Source organism: Rhynchophorus ferrugineus, unplaced genomic scaffold, assembly GCF_030347505.1.
Source record: "Rhynchophorus ferrugineus isolate W39M unplaced genomic scaffold, kcgeb_rfMv2 rfM1, whole genome shotgun sequence".
In the NCBI taxonomy this organism is placed as follows: domain Eukaryota; kingdom Metazoa; phylum Arthropoda; class Insecta; order Coleoptera; family Curculionidae; genus Rhynchophorus; species Rhynchophorus ferrugineus.
In genome coordinates, this window is record NW_027472580.1 from 87,246,439 (window position 1) to 87,265,680 (window position 19,242).

Sequence of the window (19,242 nt, forward strand, 5' to 3'; positions counted from 1 at the left end):
TGCCTTAAGTTTACCCGAATAATTATGTTTAAAACCACTGACAAACCGGCAGAACAAGATGGATGTTTGGATCTTACAGGGCAATTTCGCTGCTACCTGCGATACAAAATTATTTGAGAAATTGCTGCTAATACGTTTTATTAAACCATTTGAAAATATGCCAAATTTCCAGTTGGGATTTCGAAATCACTACTCGACAATCCACCAAGTGCGGTAACAGTGGTTGTTGAAAACATATTCGAAGATAAGAAATACCGCCCTGCAATATTCCTGGATATCTCACAAGCTTTTGACCGGGTATGACATTTGGGATTAATATATAAAATGAGCAAATTGCTACCGCGGAATTACTTTCTACTGTTAGAATATTATCCTTTCGAAAGAAAATTTAGAATCTCGCATGTAGTGGCATTCTCAACACTTAAACCTATTTTGGCTGGAGTTCCACAGGGTAGTGTCTTGGAACCACTCATATATCTGCTCTATACTACTGATATCCCAACAGCAAAAGAAGCAGTACTTAAAATCTTTGACGCTGACACAGTTATCATGGCAAAATACCTCTGTCTAAGGCTGTAGAGTAAATACAAGTAGTGGTCAACAAGATCTACAAATGGATTAAAGACTGGAAAGTACCGCTTAATAGCTCCAATTCTATCCATGTTAATTTTGCGCTGCGGAGAAATGACAAAAACCTGATTATATCACTTGACGGATGCCCGAGTCCTCAATCAGAATTAGCCAAATACCTCGGAATATATCTCGATGGTACGTTAAACTGGAAACATTCTGTCAACAATCAAAGCGGATTAGACTCAAAATCAAGCAACTGTACTGGTTAGTCAGAAGATACTCTCAACTTGACCTAAATTCAAAGAGATTGGTTTATCAGTCAATCATAAAGCCAATTTGGATCTATGGTGTGCAAATATGGGGTTGTACTAAGAGATCAAGTCAACTAAATCCAACGTACCCAAAATAAAGTTATACGATTAGTAACCAATGAAGAGCTCACAATGACCGCGAAATCAAATAGGTAAATGAAGTGATCTAACATATCGCCCTAAAACATGAAATGAAGTTAGTAGTAATAAATTAATTTGTAAATTAAGATTGCGCTAAACATATCTAATACAAGATATAATTAATTTAAAAAAATAAAAATTCATTGTTAGGTCAATTTGTAAAATTCATTTGAGATCCGAGTTCGTGTTCTCCAAGGAGATGTCGTCTATCCACTACTATATAAATTTTGTTTGCAGTTAAGCTAAACCTTTTTTAAAATAGAAATTGCGTTCACTATTATGATGCCAAGTCCTTGACCACTCTGCACAGATGTATAGAGTTTGGGCATTCTAAAATATTAAAGTATTGACAACTGAGGGATTGCTTACAATTCCAACTGGGATCCAGCTAGAGCAAGTACAGGAGTTGAAGTTCTTGGGATCAGTCATACAGTAGAAGAAAGTGACATTTAATGATGAATTAGTAAGTCGAATATAAATATGATCTGATCATAGTAAAAGTCAATGGAAGATTAAACACTTTAATGAACGAATTCTGAATAGTCAACATTTAGGACACACAATACTAGAGATAAAGCTAGACCATCAAGTCATCGATAAACGATAATTTATCAACCGTTTGTCTGATTTCTCTGATTTATCACCGTGTGATCTGCTCTCCGATAAACACCTTTGTCGAGAAAACTTGTACTCACAAGAGTAGTAAATCAAGATATTGTTTTTATTTCGCTTCTTTTCCGACCTATTTAAGAATTTATACAATATTAAAAAACGACAGCACATGAATAAATAACCAGAGACGTGTACCAAAAATATCGCCCCGGTTCTCTTATATTTACGATCCGATTTTTATACTGCACTCAGCTGACCACAATATGTGCATAAAATTTACGTTACACTATAAAACGTCATAGGGCAGTAGCAGAAATATGACCAGTCAGATATGTTATATATTTTAAAGTTATTTTAATGCTCCATATATGACGCTATCCGGCCCGTCGCGTTTATGCGCCCTGTTAATAAAACATCTGCTTGAGGAGACAACTAAACGAAATATAAAAGATATCTTGAATTGAATATTTTCTGTGGTATTCAGTTTATCATCAGCGGAATCAGGTTATAAGGTCACTCAAAATAATGTTAATCTCGCAAGAAAGAAATACATTTCTTGAAAAATATGAAACCTAAAATATTAACTACAAAAGAAAAGTAATAATCATAGAAGTATAAAAACAAAAAAAATATGGAATATAAATGAAAATGAAATTTATTTTGATCAGTGATTTCTCTAGATGAAAAGGCGAAGTATAAATGCAAATAACTGTTAAAGAACCTAACTTAATTGTTATGTTTGATGGTTTCGATATTTACTTACATAAAATAATAGTTTTCAATTTAGTGTTATTGACTTATTGAATATAAACATACGCCAATCATGGGAATCTCAAAATTGCATTTTTCATATTAATTACTTTTGTTTGAAGAAATGTGATACTTAATCTGATCTGATACTGATCAAACTCTTTTAGAAATTATATTCCAATTCATATTCCACATGGCAGATTTAGTTTCAGCAATTTTAGAAATTAGCTTTTAGAAACTTGTGGTGATATTTTTACGTCATATTCCAATGGTAGGTTTTAGTTTCAGCGGACCAAAAAAGTTCGAAAACTTGCGAGATTTATAGGACGAAAATCCAGGTTAAATTCTCAAATAACTTTCAGACAGCTTAGCAATTAATAAATAAATTACACGTATAATAATAATAATAATTTAAAACTATTACACGAATTGATTGAAAATACCATTTTGAAGTTCCACTACGCAGTTTCATTGATCGAAGACAAACAAGAAGTATTTTCTGTGACCTATTGCTAGAGGTGATGAAATTTGGCCCTACTATGACAATCTCATGTGATAAAAGTCATTGATTAGTCCAGAAAAATCATCCATATTGACGACAAATCGGTATATTCATGTCCATAAAGACTTGTTGAGCATATGGTAGAATCAGGGTGTATTATGAGTTAAATAAAATCGAATGAAAGAACCATCGACCATGCGATGCAAGAAGTAATGAAATAATGATCAGAATACTTGCAAGCACCTAACAAAAGGATGTGTAGGGTGATAGGGGAACCAAGAAGTAACAATATTGAAGTCAAATATAAACAAACGAAAAGAAAAATATATAACGTAATATATAAAGAATAATAAAAATATATAAAATAATAAATTTAAATAAAGAACCAACTATGAACATTGCAAATGTATTATTTTGAGCTCATATTCTGCACTACAATTATTTAAAAATATATAATATACGAAGAAGTAAATTCGATTGAAAACATGTATTTGTAATTAAAAAAATTAATTTTTGACTTTTTTACATAAGGTACAGCATATTGAATAAATAGCCACCCAAACTTTGTTACTTTGCACACTATCTAAAAGTAGCTATTTTCATTGATGCTGTTTTAATTCAATTTCCTCCTTTCAATAATATTTAACTTATTTAAGAGAATTTTAGAAAATTTAATATCATTTTATACTCAGAAAGGAAGAAAGATATGCCAAATAAAATTGGAGCAGGATTTTTTAATATAATTTCTGTAAGCATTTCTTTGCCATGGGATTATTAAAATATTTCTTAGTGAGAGTGTAGATTTTCTCTGTTTTAGATGAGCTTACCCAAAGATGTTATGAATTCTTCCTAGATTTATCGATGGCGTTTAGTGAATTTGATAGAAATTGAGTAAATACCTGCAAGACGTTTCCCTTTGGTATATGGTCAGAGTGGTTATAGTCTGTAGAATCGAATTCAGAAGTAGTCTGTGACAAACCTTGAAATTATCAACCGTAGGTAACTGTGACTAGGACCAAATTACTGTTTTAGAAAGCACTGATAACCGAGTCTGATTCAGCGCCGTGTGAATTTTTTATTTTTATTTAAAATTAGTACTAAAAAAGCAACGGAGAGCAACTCTACAGATCTGAAATAATATAATAAATTATCCAAATTGTTCCAATAAAGTAATACATTATGTAGTATGTTTTTGTTTAACTAAAAAGTTTTTATTATATAAGAAAGCTTTTTAAAAAAAACAATGTAGCATCTTAACTTCACCCCACCCCCTACGCTTTGGCCCTAATCCATTTGTTCATTGAAATTGATTTATTCCCCCAGGGAAATAATTGAACTGGAAATACACTCGAGCAAAATAAAAAGGAGCTCGACTTCGAACTCCCAGTTTGCCTTTGGTCGATTTTTTCGTCGAAGAAACAATTTTTGGTTTGGTATTTTCGGTAATAATACCCATTAAATATTCAGTTTTAATTCACTAAAAAAATATCGAACCGATTCGAAAATATTCGGCTTTATAAAATCAACTGTTTTATTAAAAAACAACAGCGATAGAATAATTCGATCTGTTATTTTTTTTAATATTATTTGTTTCTTTGTAATCTTAGTAGATATGTAAGATTCTAATTATTCATAATATTCGATCGTTTTCGTTTATAATATTTGTAATATTAAAAATTGGGTAAGCATAAACATATTTTTTTATTATTTAATTAATATATTGTTACTAATCGTTTCCGGCTAACCTACAATTTGTCTTTATAATAACTTAAATCTAGGTATATAACTAGGAGTACCCATCGGCCCTAACTTAGTCTCTGGTGAAATAATGTTTATACATGTCACTGCTGAATTTTTTAATATCTGCACCTCACTACACAACACTACACAAGATCAGATAGTTTGATTCTTTTGAATCTGTGTCCTGTTCTGATGGTGTCCTAAAGCTGCAATATTTCAATATTCTAATGAGAATGGAGTATTTTATAATGCCCTCTTGCAATTCCCTTGATTTCTTGACTGACTGTGGGTATCTGAAGGTCTCGATGTAGGTAATCAGTCCTATAGTATTTGAGTGCACCCACAATACCTCTCAGGACTTTGTTCTGAAAAATTTGTATTTGTTTTATGTTACTCTTTGCAGAACATCCCCATAATTGAATTCCGTATGTCCATAGAGGTTTTAGTATTTGCTTATATAATAGTAATTTATTATGTACTGATAATTGTGATTTTCTTCCAATTAGCCAGTACATTTTCCTATATTTCAATTTCAGTTCTTTTCTTTTCTTCATTATATGTTATTTTCTTCATTATATGCGAAGTTTTGCATCGAGATTCATTCCGAGATATTTAGCGTTGTTGCTATATGGAATGATAGTATTATTTAATATTATGGGTGCTTGTACGGTGCTAATAGGTGAACTGCACATGATCTGCATAGATTTACTTTCATTAATTCTTATTTTCCAAGCTTGTGTCCAATTATTTGTATTGTCACTTGCCTGTTGTAATTTTCGTGAGGCTTCTTCACTATTGTCTCTGACAGCTATAATCGCAGTATTATCAGCAAATGGAGCCATCGTAATATGTTCCGTTTGTGGTATATCACAAGTGTAGAGTAGATAAAGCATTGGTCCCAGTACACTTCCTTGTGATACACCTGCTTTAGATTGTTTCATTGTAGAGTAAGCTTCCTTTTGTTTGACTCTAAACTGATTGTAATGTATGATTTTAATAGTTCGGTGTATTGTTCTGGTAGAATTTTCTGTAGTTTATGAATAAGGCCTTCATAAAACTAGATTTAAAGCATCAAAATCAATTTCAACATTTGGTTTCCTCGAAAATATGGCTGCAATAAGTCTACTACTAGAGTAAAATATCTTGTATAAATTCATAATTAACATGAACATCCACATTAACAGACGATGATTAAAACTAATTTCAAACTGTTAATTGTACTTGTGAATAGATGCGTTAGTATCCTGGTAATAATGTATAATATCCCCAAGAAAAAACTACAAATTACAATTAAATAACCAACTAAATGTTTTCCTGTCTATTTAAAATAACAATAAAGTGAATACATTATGATATTTAGAAGAATAAATTGGAAATCAATACGATTAAACACGACAAATAAGTGAAAAAGGTGGGCGAACGTCATCGATATGGAAAAACATACCACAAAAAAAGTAAATTATTCATTTTGAAATTAAAAAGGACAACCCCAGGATCTGAAGAGGAAATTAATATTCGTGCCTAATGATAGATAATAACAATAGAGACCGAAAGCGTTAAACGATATTTATAAAGAGCGTGGCAGGTTCTGGAGGTATAGGAAAATGAATAGGTAGTTCTTGTTTTAATACCGGTCATTGCCTCACCAATTAGGACCACCCGTGTCGGCCACCGTCAAGGTTTATTCGTGATTTTCGATATTTACCCAATCAAACACGAAGCGGTGGTAATTTTCTTGTACCACCTTGCAAAACAAGAATTTAGTGATATAATTTTTACCATATTGTACCTAAAACGAGTGTTTCAAAAATTTTTTGAAAAGTTTCTTGTCTTATAAATTATTTTAATTGAAACAAAGTAGCAATTACGTATCCTTAGACACAAACCCATTCTCAACTTATTTTTTGAACGATATAATTATCGTCATTAGAAGGCAGCCTTTATATACAAAAACTGATAGGCAAAGGGAAGCTGAACCAACAATTTTAACAAATTAAGCAAGACATACAAATTAAACCAGACGTTAAAATAGTAACTATACTACTTTGATTTATAGTGGAGTACTCGTACATAAAGGAAAGGGACTAGAAGAAAAATTATAAATAAGAAGCTGGGCAATACTTAGAAATAAAATTAATGTTAAAGACGTAACGAAAAATAAAACAAAAAATATAATAACAATATATGTTCCATGACAGGGCTGGATAGATTTGATACGTTAGCAGGTGAAGTCTGTCAAAATCGTCCGGTTGTCAGACGTATGCAAAATTCTTGACAGTAATAGTGATAAGAGGTTATCACTCTAACCTATAAACTATTGTGGCTGTATAAATAAATGTAGTTCTTAGAACGTTTTTGTTCAATTATTTCATTTAGATTAGAATTTTGTCTGAAAAGCCGAACTGAACTAAAACTCAGAGTTGATACGACAACATTGCGACGTCTTGACGTCTCAAATTTAGATGACATATGTACAAAATAACTTTGAATAGACTATACTTTTGTTTCCGCCTGCTAGTTTACGCTTTAGTAAATAATTTAACGGATTAAGTGCTGAAAATAATAAGGACTAATTGTGATAATAAAAAAATACCTGGTAAAATGAGAAGTATTTAAAAATTATTTTTTCGTTTATAAAGCATTATTCAATTCTACAAATTCAATGAATACTGTCAAAAAAATAGAAATTATATTATATATCGTAGATATGACCACGCCGTCTAGTTATCCAGCAAGATCTTCACATAACAATTGTTACTTAGGAGAATCGCAAAATGGCATGACTATTCCCATGTTAAAACCGAATTAATGCAACTATTGGACAATACTGTAGCGGGACAAGTGTATTTAACAGAAATAATATATAGAAATAACGATTAGTAACAATGTTTAATAAAAATAGATTAGATATGGTATATAAATAAATATTGTAAACACTAAGTAACTAAATAAAGTTGAAATTATATTTAAACTGTAAAATCATTGTTGTATAGGAAAAATTTTCACTGTTTTAACAGTAAAATGCATATTTTAAATTGCAGAACACAATAATTTTTAATTATTTTATTTAATTAATGAGAAATGAAAAAATCCTAAAAAAAACCAAAGAATGAAGAAGGGAAGGGATACAATTTCAATATCGGGTCTTATATTTTGAATTATATACTTATAATTTAGAAATACTTTATTTAATTAGTAAATGTTTCCTCAAAAATTTAAAAATACATGATAATTATATAAAAAATTGCTAGAGGAGTTTTGAAGGGGAACTATGAATATGGCTTATACTCATTAGCACGAATTTTCTTCATTTAAAAGTACATATTATATATATATATATATATATATATATATATATATATATATTTTAATTTTAATTGTAAAATTTTATATTCAATGAAATAAAATCCACAAAGGAAAATTAGATTATTAATTTAATATAATCAATATTTTATATCATTAAATTAATAGTTAGTTAATATTAATTCTATTTTACATCTACTCGTTATTTTTAATATATAATATAATAATTAATAATAGTAAAACCATTTATTAACTCGTTGTATACATATTACAACAAATTATACACTTCAAACAAGCTTTAAAGTACTTTAGCTGTTGTTTGAAAATATAATGCCTAGTTTAAAATCCACCAAATATTTACGCGTCAGTTTCACAAAATAAATTTTAATTTAATTAAAATGTTTTATACTAAAACTCACCAAACAGCATATTAATTTAAACATCTCTTGCAATCGGAATAATTGATCAAAATAGTTACCTGAAACAAAAAAAAAAACAATTGGATATGATTCGAAACAATTATATTTGCCATTAATTAGTATGCAATTTATGTTTGATGACTAAACATTATCCGATAAGTAGATTTTGAATGGAGCTAATTTGAGTTGGAACATAGACAGGGTTATTTGAATTGATTGTTCGATATACAAACAGGTATATGTTCATGTTTCCAGCTACAAGCCGTAATAAACACAGTCCAAAGGTTAATAGGGTATCCGGCGTCAAATATTTAGTTTTTCTTTGCTGTGGATAAACAAAAGCTAGAAAGCAATTGCGACCTAAGTCTTACCCTTTACAGGTTGTTGAATTCTCCCGCAGAGTCATAACGAACTGTTCGTTATTTTATCTATTCTTATATTACGGTCATTTAATTCATTTGAACACAAACAATAATACGTTATTAGAAATCTTATTTTGGCGTCTTCAAAATTTGTCATCAGTTAATTTAATTATCTCTCAATGTAGATGCTTTCTCGTAACCTTAACACATTATTGAAAAATTGATGTTTATTCCTTAATCTGTTAATTATTTATTTATTTATAGTAGTGAATTTTTAGGGTGAAAATAGTACACAAACATTCAAGCAAAATTCCTGAAAGTTTGAGCAAAGCTGGACAGACAAAAGACCCTCATTCAAAGGTTAATCTAAAAAATATCTTTAACAAAAATATTGAACAGACTCCAAAAAATAATTTTAAATAAAATATGTACATAATAATCGTTCTAATAGCTAAATAAAAATAAACAAAAACCTTATTTAACCTATCTACTACACGTATTTTATATACTACTATACAGACATAATTTAGCTTAATACCAATCTAAACCTGTTTATCTATTTACAATTTTATTTAAACTACTATTAACTGATTATTTTGAAGTCTGTGCAGAACTTATGCTATTGTACTTATGCTTGTGCTATTGTTTGGGCTCGACATCGACTTCAAAGTAATCAGTTGGTATTAGTTAAAATAATATTGCGAATAGATAAATAGTTTTAATATAGGTTATAATAGGTATTAATATAAAATACGTGTAGTAGATAGGTTAAATAAGTTTTTTGTTTATTTTTATTTAGTTACTACAACGAATTATTATGTAGATATTTTATTTTAAAATGTTTTTCTGTGTTAAAAATCTAAGTTAGTTAGTGAGTTCCTTTTTTTTAATTCCTTTAGTGTTACATATTTGCTCAATGAATTACGTAGTTATATTATTTAATATTACAATGAATAGGCCAAGTAAAGACGGAGTCCGTGTGAGGAAAAATAGGAACAAAGGAACAATGATGGAAAATAAGGAGATTATTTGACTAATATTTTAACTAATCAACAACGAAAACGAACGAACCCGCGACCTCCATTTGGGTGCTACACGCTTTAAACATTACACCATAGAAGCAGTTATTTACAATATTTTTACGAGGCCTTATATGCTATAGTTAGCGGTTAAAAAGCAATCTGAATGGCTTTTGCACTGAACCTCATTTTTTCCAATAATTGTTTATCTGCACTCCTTACCGTGGGCTTCGAACCACACTTCTCGGTATTGAGCCTACCGACTGACGAGTGATCAAATAAGATATCATTCTAGAAGACAGCCAATCTTACCCAGCTTGGTTAACGGCGTGGCTGGTATGATTTTCCTTATCGGAATATGTTCTTGTCTTATAATCACAAACATAAATTTAGACCATGCCCAGCCGAGATTGTTGATGTATATGCAAATAAATTTTATTACATTTGTTTATTTTGTATTCAAACTAGTAAATGTTCAATGTTCAGTATGAATGCTACAATAAAAACAAAACCCAAAAGTTACTGGGGCACATGTCATAGAAAAACTCCTTTAGTTTATCTGGGAAGATGGCGTCAAGGATTTCGTCTCCCCTCTGCAGCGGGTCAACAAGGGCCGGAAAACAATTGCGACGTACGTCTTGCTCTTCTGGGGGTTGTTTACTTTTCCCCAGAGTTAGAGAATTCAGTCCGATATTGGGCCTTCTTAACTTGACCGTTGTATTTTTCTTGAAGGGCAATAAAAACACTTTATGGTACATATGAGAAGATTACAACGTATTATATAACAAGCCCATGATTGCTAAAATATAATATTGTAGCAATTGGAGTTTGTGTTTCGTAAATGGGAACACATTGCCTCAATGTTCCCCATTTTAAATAAATAGAAGGTTGTATTTTATTTGAGAAATTGAGATATTTGTTAGTTGTGTTATATATAAGTGTCTTTATAGTTTTTCAAAATACTACTTTCAATATAAAAATCAGTATAATTTTATGCGGTATTTTGTAGTATAAACTATGAAGTCAGCTTCAAATATTTAGTTTTTAAAACTTTGTGCATTTTTCATAAAATGAAGTACGGTGACAATTAAAATTCACAAAAAATGCTTGTGAAATTTCAATATAAAAATATTTTCGCAAAAAAGTATTCGCAAGTATTTTTAAGTTATACGAAGGTGTGGTTTCCTAAGTTTATTATCAACATCATCCAAGGCAAGCCGTTCGGATTTCGAGCAAAAAACTCAAGAAATCTCAAGCTGTGATGTTACCAGGTGAGGTTTTTTAAAAATGTATTTATTACATTGTTGTAAGCTGTTGTCGATTAACAATTTGCTTTTACAACAACTTAGAATGAAATGGAGGGTCGCTATAATCAGCGTATCACCCTTGAAGGAAATTATGTTGAGTAAAAAAAAACTAATTTTGCCAAGAAAAATGTGTTTTACTATGGTAGGCCGCGGACTTTTCAATTGACCTGCTATCTTCTATAGGTTTTTTTAATTAAATCTGTTATTATATGCACCAGGTGAAGTAAATCGCACTTTGTGTGACAAGAACTACATGGGAGAGTATTCCTGAATCCCATTAGGGCTCTTGAAAAAATGTGGTACCATGGTGTAATTTATTTTCAAGGCATTATAGTTTGATACACCCAATGATGGTATTTGGAAAAGCGGTTATTCCAAGACAAAATCGATGATTCTCTTTCGACTATGAGATTTATTCAGTTTGTGGTCCCACAGCGTGTTCTATTTGCCCCGTTTACCCGGGTACTGTACAATATCTACATGGCTGACCAACTTAGATACCGGCTGAAAAGAAATCCTAGGTGTGTAACTTTTTGTGGCCTTAATGTAATGGGAACTTTTTCGATAAGTAAATTGGTAAATTAAGTAAGGAAGCGTTCAAGGTGGAACATAATCTATTGATTTTTTGTGGTTTAATTTACAATTTCCAAAATTCGAGTCATCCGATTATTCTATTTAACAGCTCTTATAGTTTGAAAGCCATTAAATAATTGCCAAAAGCAAGGAAATTGGGTGCTATATGAACCGAAATCAAAGGACCTAACACTAAATGTTTTTCCCCGTGCTTTCAGATTTTTTTTAAAGAAATTGACCTTTTACGATAATCCAAATCGGAAAATAATAGGAATTCATAACCTATCGGCCATATAGCCTATACCTAGCCCTAGCTGATTATCACCTGTTTCGAACGATGAAGTATATTTTCCTGTAATAGATTTGACTTCATTTCAGCAAGGAATCAAAAATTTAATTTCTATAAATTAATATACTGTTTTAGTCCTGAAAAAGATTTTTTTTTGATAATAGCCAAAAATTATCTAAAATATAGGGGTTCGAATGGCCAACACTTATTGGTATTTTGTTTTCATTTATAATATCATTGAAATAAGGCCATATTTTCAACAAAAATATCACGAAGACCACTTACATATATTCAATAACCAAGTGAAATAAATCATTTCTATATAATTATTAGCAATTATATTGTGACATACATTTTTCATTACTTTGATGAAAATAATTAAACTTCACGACAATTAAAACACAGTCAAATGTGTTCGAAACGGACTAATAACAGAGGACGGCATTGTAAGAAAGAAAAAACAAATAAAATTGAAATAAATGTGTAGAACCATGATGTGGGTGCCTCCAAAAGGCCGTAAATACCCGGCCTGTCAAAACACAATGGGGCGTAAATATTTTTCCGACAGTAATTTTATGCCAAAGTCGGTTACTGAATTGTTTAAGCAACGGTCAGAGGTGTAACTTATGGATGTTGAAATGGACGGAGGAAAGAAATTACGACAATATTCGATTTTAAATCGTCTTGTTACCCGAAGGGGTAAGCATTCGTCTTATTTAATGTGGGTTTTATATTAATATTAGTTTTTTTTTATATATTTTAAAGTCTACTTTTACCAAATATGGGTTTATCTGGATTTTATTACTATTTATTATCGGCTGTTTCAGTCGTGTACTTTTATGGGAAAGAAAATATAAATATAAAAAAAGAAAATATAAAAATATTTTTGGCAAATAAATTGAACTGACTACAAAAAATAAATAAGGAACTCACTAAAAATGAAGAAATAATCAAACTCAAATTTTTAACACAAAAAAAACGTTTTAAAATAAAATATGTACATAACAATCATTGTAATAACTAAATAAAAATAAACAAAAAACTTATTTAACCTAACTATTACATGTATTTTATAATCTACTATATGCACACAATTTAGCTAAATACCCATAAGTATTACAACGGATAGATCAAGTAAAAGTACAGCCCTTATGAGCTAAAGTAGGAATGAAGAAACAATTATTGGAAATACGGAATGTTTTGGGAAAGAAAATATAAATATAAGTAAAGAAATTATAAAAATATTTTTGGCAAATAAATTGAACTCACTACAAAAACTAAATAAGGAACTCACTAAAAATGAAGAAATAATCAAACTCAGATATTTAACACAAAAAAACGTTTTAAAATAAAATATGTACATAACAATCGTTGTAATAACTAAATAAAAATAAACAAAAAACTTATTTAACCCAACTATTACATATATTTTATAATCTACTATATGCACACAATTTAGCTAAATACCCATAAGTATTACAATGGATAGATCATGTAAAAGTACAGCCCTTATGAGCTAAAATAGGAATGAAGAAACAATTATTGGAAATACGGAATGTTTTAGGAAAGAAAATATAAATATAAATAAAGAAATTACAAAAATATTTTTGGCAAATAAATTGAACTGACTACAAAAAATAAATAAGGAACTCACTAAAAATGAAGAAATAATCAAACACAGATTTTTGAAACAAAAAAAAAACGTTTTAAAATAAAATATGTACATAACAATCGTTGTAATAACTAAATAAAAAGAAAACTTATTTAACCAAACTATTACATGTATTTTATAATCTAGTATATGCACATAATTTAGCTAAATACCCATAAATATTACAATGGATAGATCAAGTGAAAGTACAGCCCTTATGAGCTAAGATAGGAATGAAGAAACAATTATTGAAAATAAGGAATGTTTTAGGCCCTGGGGTCCACTACCTAATTTAGGTGATTTGACAAATGTTCCAATCAAACTAGAACAAAAAAGTTGCTGACCTGTTGGGACTCGAATCCACGACCTTCGCGTCTCTTTGTTTCTACGATGTCTCATATAATATGCTTAGTGCTTAAAGAGCAAACTGAATGACTTTTACACTGAATTACTTCCAATTTTTTATCACATAAGTTCAGCAACAACATTATACTCCGATATCTGATTATTTGAGATAAAAAATATGTGAAAACACTGACGTGCCTTTGAAATCTGAGGTTTTTCGTCGATTTCTCCCCCTTCCCTAGTTTCAATGGGACCACCTCGAAAGTGCACTCTTTCCAATAGAAATATAATTTGGGAAATCGGTGCATAATTGACGGAGAAATCGACGAACATAAATTAAAAAAATATTAATCCGAACATAGAACTTCCTCCCTTTTCGAAGTCGGTTAAAAATAAAGAATAGGGCTCGTTGAAATTAAGTGAGTTTTTACCATTGAAACATAGATTAAGAAAACTCGAGAATAACAAGAATCGTCTGGATTCTGTGCTTATCAGATACTTAGATTTTCGAAATCAGCTCTCGATTTAATTTGATGGCTGGCGAAGAAAAATAAAAAAGAAAAATTGTTTTTGTTTAACGACTGCTGTTAATCGATATATATCTAGAAACTTAGTATATCATTGTAGTAGATGTATCAAGAGTTAAAATGAATGTAGCATAGAATATTAACAGTTATAAAATACACTAATAGAATTAATTGCTCATTTGTTGGTCATAAGATAAAGTAGAAAGCAATAGATAAATGAAGGGCATTGAGGAAAAATGAAAGGTGAGCCATTTACAAAGAACAGAGCAACTTGATATAAAAAATAAAGGCAAAAAATTTTTCAATCAACCTTTTTTATTTATTGTTATTGATATGATTGATATTGATAAAAGAATGTAATGGAAATAGGTAGGAGTTAAAATGCCAATAACTACATAATTTGCATAGCTAGAAGACATAGGACAAATAGAAGAAATTAACTAATTGTATTCGTTGTCATTTTAATATCAAATTCTAAATTCATATATATTGATTACGTATACCTATATTTGATGCTTTCAAGTTGTTACGGTTAAATGGAACTTGAAATAATCTTACTTATGATACTTTGTTATAAAGTTCACTGGCATAGTAAGTTACATTTATGTGACATATTGTAACATGTCATTTTTAAATTAGTCTCTTTACTCTATTATTGGGAAACAGGATTAAATTAATATATTGTGATCGAATTTCGACCACTAGTCTATATTATTTTTTATACAAATTGTTGTGAAATTTGTAAAAAAACAGAGAAGTTCGTTTAAAATATTTTTTTTGTTTTAATTTCTGACTTTAATCTTCTGTACAAATTGTCTGACGACTCCTCGTTACTTTCTCTTCTCTAATTGGAAAGGATATGTAAAAGAAATAGCGAACAATATCATAAATCTTGTATTTTGTCGTTCCGAACAGAGGAGGTGTTTAATTTTATTTAAATTTCATTCATACGAAATTAATAACTGTCAAATATCTCAGGCTTCAGTCAGATTTACCTCTCATATTAACTCCTACCGTTTATTTCTAAATAGCATTATTACTTCTCAACTGTTTATTTATTTTCAAGATCTAATTCGAGATATATTTCTTGCAGATGTCTAAAAACCTTAAAAGCATTTTAAGAAATCGTTATTTTTCATTACATATTCATAATATTGTACCGGAGTATCTGTATGATAATTATCTGTGCGAGGAAAAGCACTTTTAGGTGTGAAATATTTAATATTCATTTTAAAATGTACGATTGCTCTAATACTTCAAAAAATAAGTAGTCTTTTTACCTTATTCTTAAGTGGATATGGTGGGTATTTTTATAGCATTTACAGTTGAAGTAATAAGTTATTAACAATAAAAACACGTATATATATTACATTTTTCTCGTAATATTCGTTTCAAACTCGTAGCGGATTTTTCCTTCTTATTTTACCCTTGTTAAAAAGAGACAGAATGCTCTGAGATGTGTGACCGAATCAGTCCAAAAAATGTAATTGATACATGTATTGTAATTGAAATGTGGTTGATATTGGTCGACCTTTTTGTCAAATGTCTACAAAATTTTACTGATGTGCGATGACCTGCATCGAATATTTTAACTAGACTATTACTATCAATTATATAGATCAATGCTACATGGTCATACCAACCAACATACGGTTTCAAGTTGTTAAAACGGATTAAAATTAGCAGATAAATGTTATGATCAAAGTTATGACATAAATAATAGATATTATATATATATATATATATATATATATATATATATATATATATATATATATATATATATATATATATATATATATAGGCCTAGCTGACATTAAAAGGTGAAATAAAAATGTATATAATAAATGATGGAATAAAGAAGAATAAGATATACAAAAATTAAATACATACAAAAATCTGTAATTAAAAACAATAAAAAATGAAACACCTTCAGAAGCAAGGGCTAAAACAAGTCAGAGATCAAAGCTCAAGATTGCACATAATATTTAGACAATAGATAAACCTCAGACAAAAAGAAGTAGCTACGGATGATGTACTGATAACAAATGATAGCCACCTATGGAAAACCCTAAACAGATTTAACATTGAACTAAGGGAATATGGAATGATACTTAAACTGTTACAGCAAAACTATTATGGTGATGGGTAAGCCAGAACAAATTAATATTTAAATTGAAAAGGTGAAAATATAGAACAGGAAAGTTGGTTGGAATGACTAGAAGTAGAATTGAAAAGAACGGAAACTAGAAGAAGCAAATTAAATAATTATTCACCATGAACAACAAATTTATTAAGAAAAAAGAAGATAAAACAAACCTGAATTGGTTAAAAGTAGTTTAAAATATAGCAACAAAAACATTGCTTATATTATTTTAAACTTTTATTAAAATTATAAACAGATTTAATCTGATCAGAATTTTTTTTAAAGATTCTAAGCCAAGTTTTGAGGAATATTTCGTGTATTTTTAAGCAAACTTTTAAAAAGTTAAACGCTACTTTATTAACAAAAAGGGGGAACTAATTAATGGATGCTTATCAAAAATGTAAGAGCTTCTTAACAACATTTCTGGAGTCTTTTCAGCGGTAAAATATTTCAATTCATTTGCGTATTTTAATGGCGGTTTAGTGGTTTCAGTTTGATTCTAGGAATTTAATATATACGAATTGAAATGGGGTAAAGATGTTAGGTCTAAAAGCATTAACAAAATATATATTAATTATAGTTTTCACGTTCCTGTTAACATTACTGTTGTTATTTATCATCTCAAGTTGACTGATGAACAAAAACTCTAAAATTAGGTCTGATTATTTTAGGATGTAATTTTTTATATTTAAAAGATAGCAGTCTAATTAAGAAACGCATATTTTTATTTAGAAATTCTATTTTAGTACAATACTCTCTTCTTTAACAGATATTCTCTCTGGTGCTCTTGTCACTTTTCCGGGCATGCTTTATATAGAATAACTTGTTTCTGATCTCTTCGGACGGCTTTTACAAACTGCTGTTCATACAGTTGACATTATTGACACATGTTCTACGCCTTATGTCATGCGAATAAATGAGACACCCACTTCAAAAACAACTTCAAACGGGCTATCAGTTATCTCACGGAAATACACTTTTTGGTTTTCCAAAATTGTTTTGTTATATTCTGCCGTTCTTTTTTGGATACTAAATATTATCAAGCCATTGTGTAACATTCACGACATGTTTAATCAATATAATTAATTCTGTTTTGCCTTTTAATGTATCTTCTAATTCATTCACGAAATTAACTTTTAAAAGAATCGATGGAAGGTGGTACCATTCAGAAACCAAATAGGTTGATCCAACCACATTGAATATGATCGAATTTATTGTCAAAGAAATAAGTTTTATTTTCAATGCATTTTGAAAATACAAAAACATCTGTTAACTCCATGAGAACTTTTTCGAACCAATTTCAATAATTTTTCTTATTTACAGAACTACGAATGTACGAAAATAGAATATCGGAGAAAAAAATATTAATATTTTTGGCAATATATATATATATATATATATTACTATTTTTAATAAACCCCTACAATTAAATACCCAAATACACGAAATCTTTAAATTCAAGTACCAAAATGCACCAAACCCTTTCCAAAATTATTTTCCCCCATCACCCCCCCCCCCATTCCCCAGAGAGATCCTTATTTGGTTTCAATGGAGCCACCTCAGAAATGTACTATTTTGAATAAAAAAATAATTTTGAAAATCGGCTCACAACTGACGGAGAAAACGGCGAACATACATTAAAAAAATACACATACAGCCGAACATAGAACCTTCTCATTTTTTGAAGTCGGTTAAAAAGTAGACGACTTTTACTCTCAGTCATTCTGAAATAATAATCTATACAATTCAATGTGTCTTCTAAATATAAAAGTCTTAATTTTATATTGAATTGCTTGAAAAATTGCAGCTTTATCGATACCATTTAATAGGAACCTTGTTACCCTGTCCCCGTAAAATAGTTTCTAATTTTCTACAGCGTGCCTTTGCAGATGAACGATAAATAAACGGGATGAATTTGACTGGAGGGGGACGGACTTACCACCCCATTTTTGAAGAAATATAGTTGTCACCAAGGGGCATAAATTAACTAGATCCGAAAGTAATTTAGGAAACAAGGGAACCATGGCGTTTTAAATCACAGGCTAATGGAAATTACGAGCCAGACCAAACTTGGCAATTTTTACGTAATTCCCATGAAGCTTGACATCAATGAAAAGGTGTGCGAAGCTGAGGTTTTTGCTTTGTCACTAGTTGTATTAAATTCAATATTTGAAGTGGAGTTTCTGGAGGATGTCTTTTATATTTTTTTTATATATACATATTTTAAAATTTCTTTTTTACCAACAAGGGTTTATCTGGACTGGACCTACTGTTTAACGTGGGCAATCACAAACATAAATTTGCGACCACGTCCTCTCGCCTTTACCACTGCGCCAACAAAGACGGATCTTTTATTTTAGATTTAATTGTTTTGGGACTTTTCGTAGCATTTCTAAGTATATTAGTGATCTTCGTTTTTTAAATACTAATTTTCACGTTATCACTTGATGATTTGAATTCGTTGGCCTAACTTTATATCTAGTTAAAATACTGTAGAATATGCTGTAGAACTGAGATACTGAAAAATATGAATCGGCCGTGTTAGCTGATGGAGTTATTAAACTGTAAATAATTTTCAAATAAAACTGGAGGTAGTCTCTTAAAGTGCTTGCATATATTTCGCCGATACCCATTGATTAAAATGTGAAGTATCAATATAAATGACTCTTAAA

General features: G+C 29.8%; 1 protein-coding gene across 25 annotated transcripts in view; it reads right to left on the reverse strand.

The window, feature by feature from the left end:
• The window catches only part of LOC143191543 (uncharacterized), a 544,206-nt gene that overhangs the window by 81,218 nt on the left and 443,746 nt on the right, over window positions 1-19,242 (reverse strand). The window contains exon 1 of one of the 25 annotated variants that reach the window (XM_076396911.1): window positions 8,352-8,390. The exons of the other annotated variants lie outside the window; for them this stretch is intronic. Coding sequence (XP_076253026.1) covers window positions 8,352-8,361 — 10 coding nt within the window. The 5' untranslated portion in view covers window positions 8,362-8,390. Of the gene's footprint in view, window positions 1-8,351; window positions 8,391-19,242 lie in introns of those variants that run through there. 25 annotated transcript variants of the gene reach the window in all.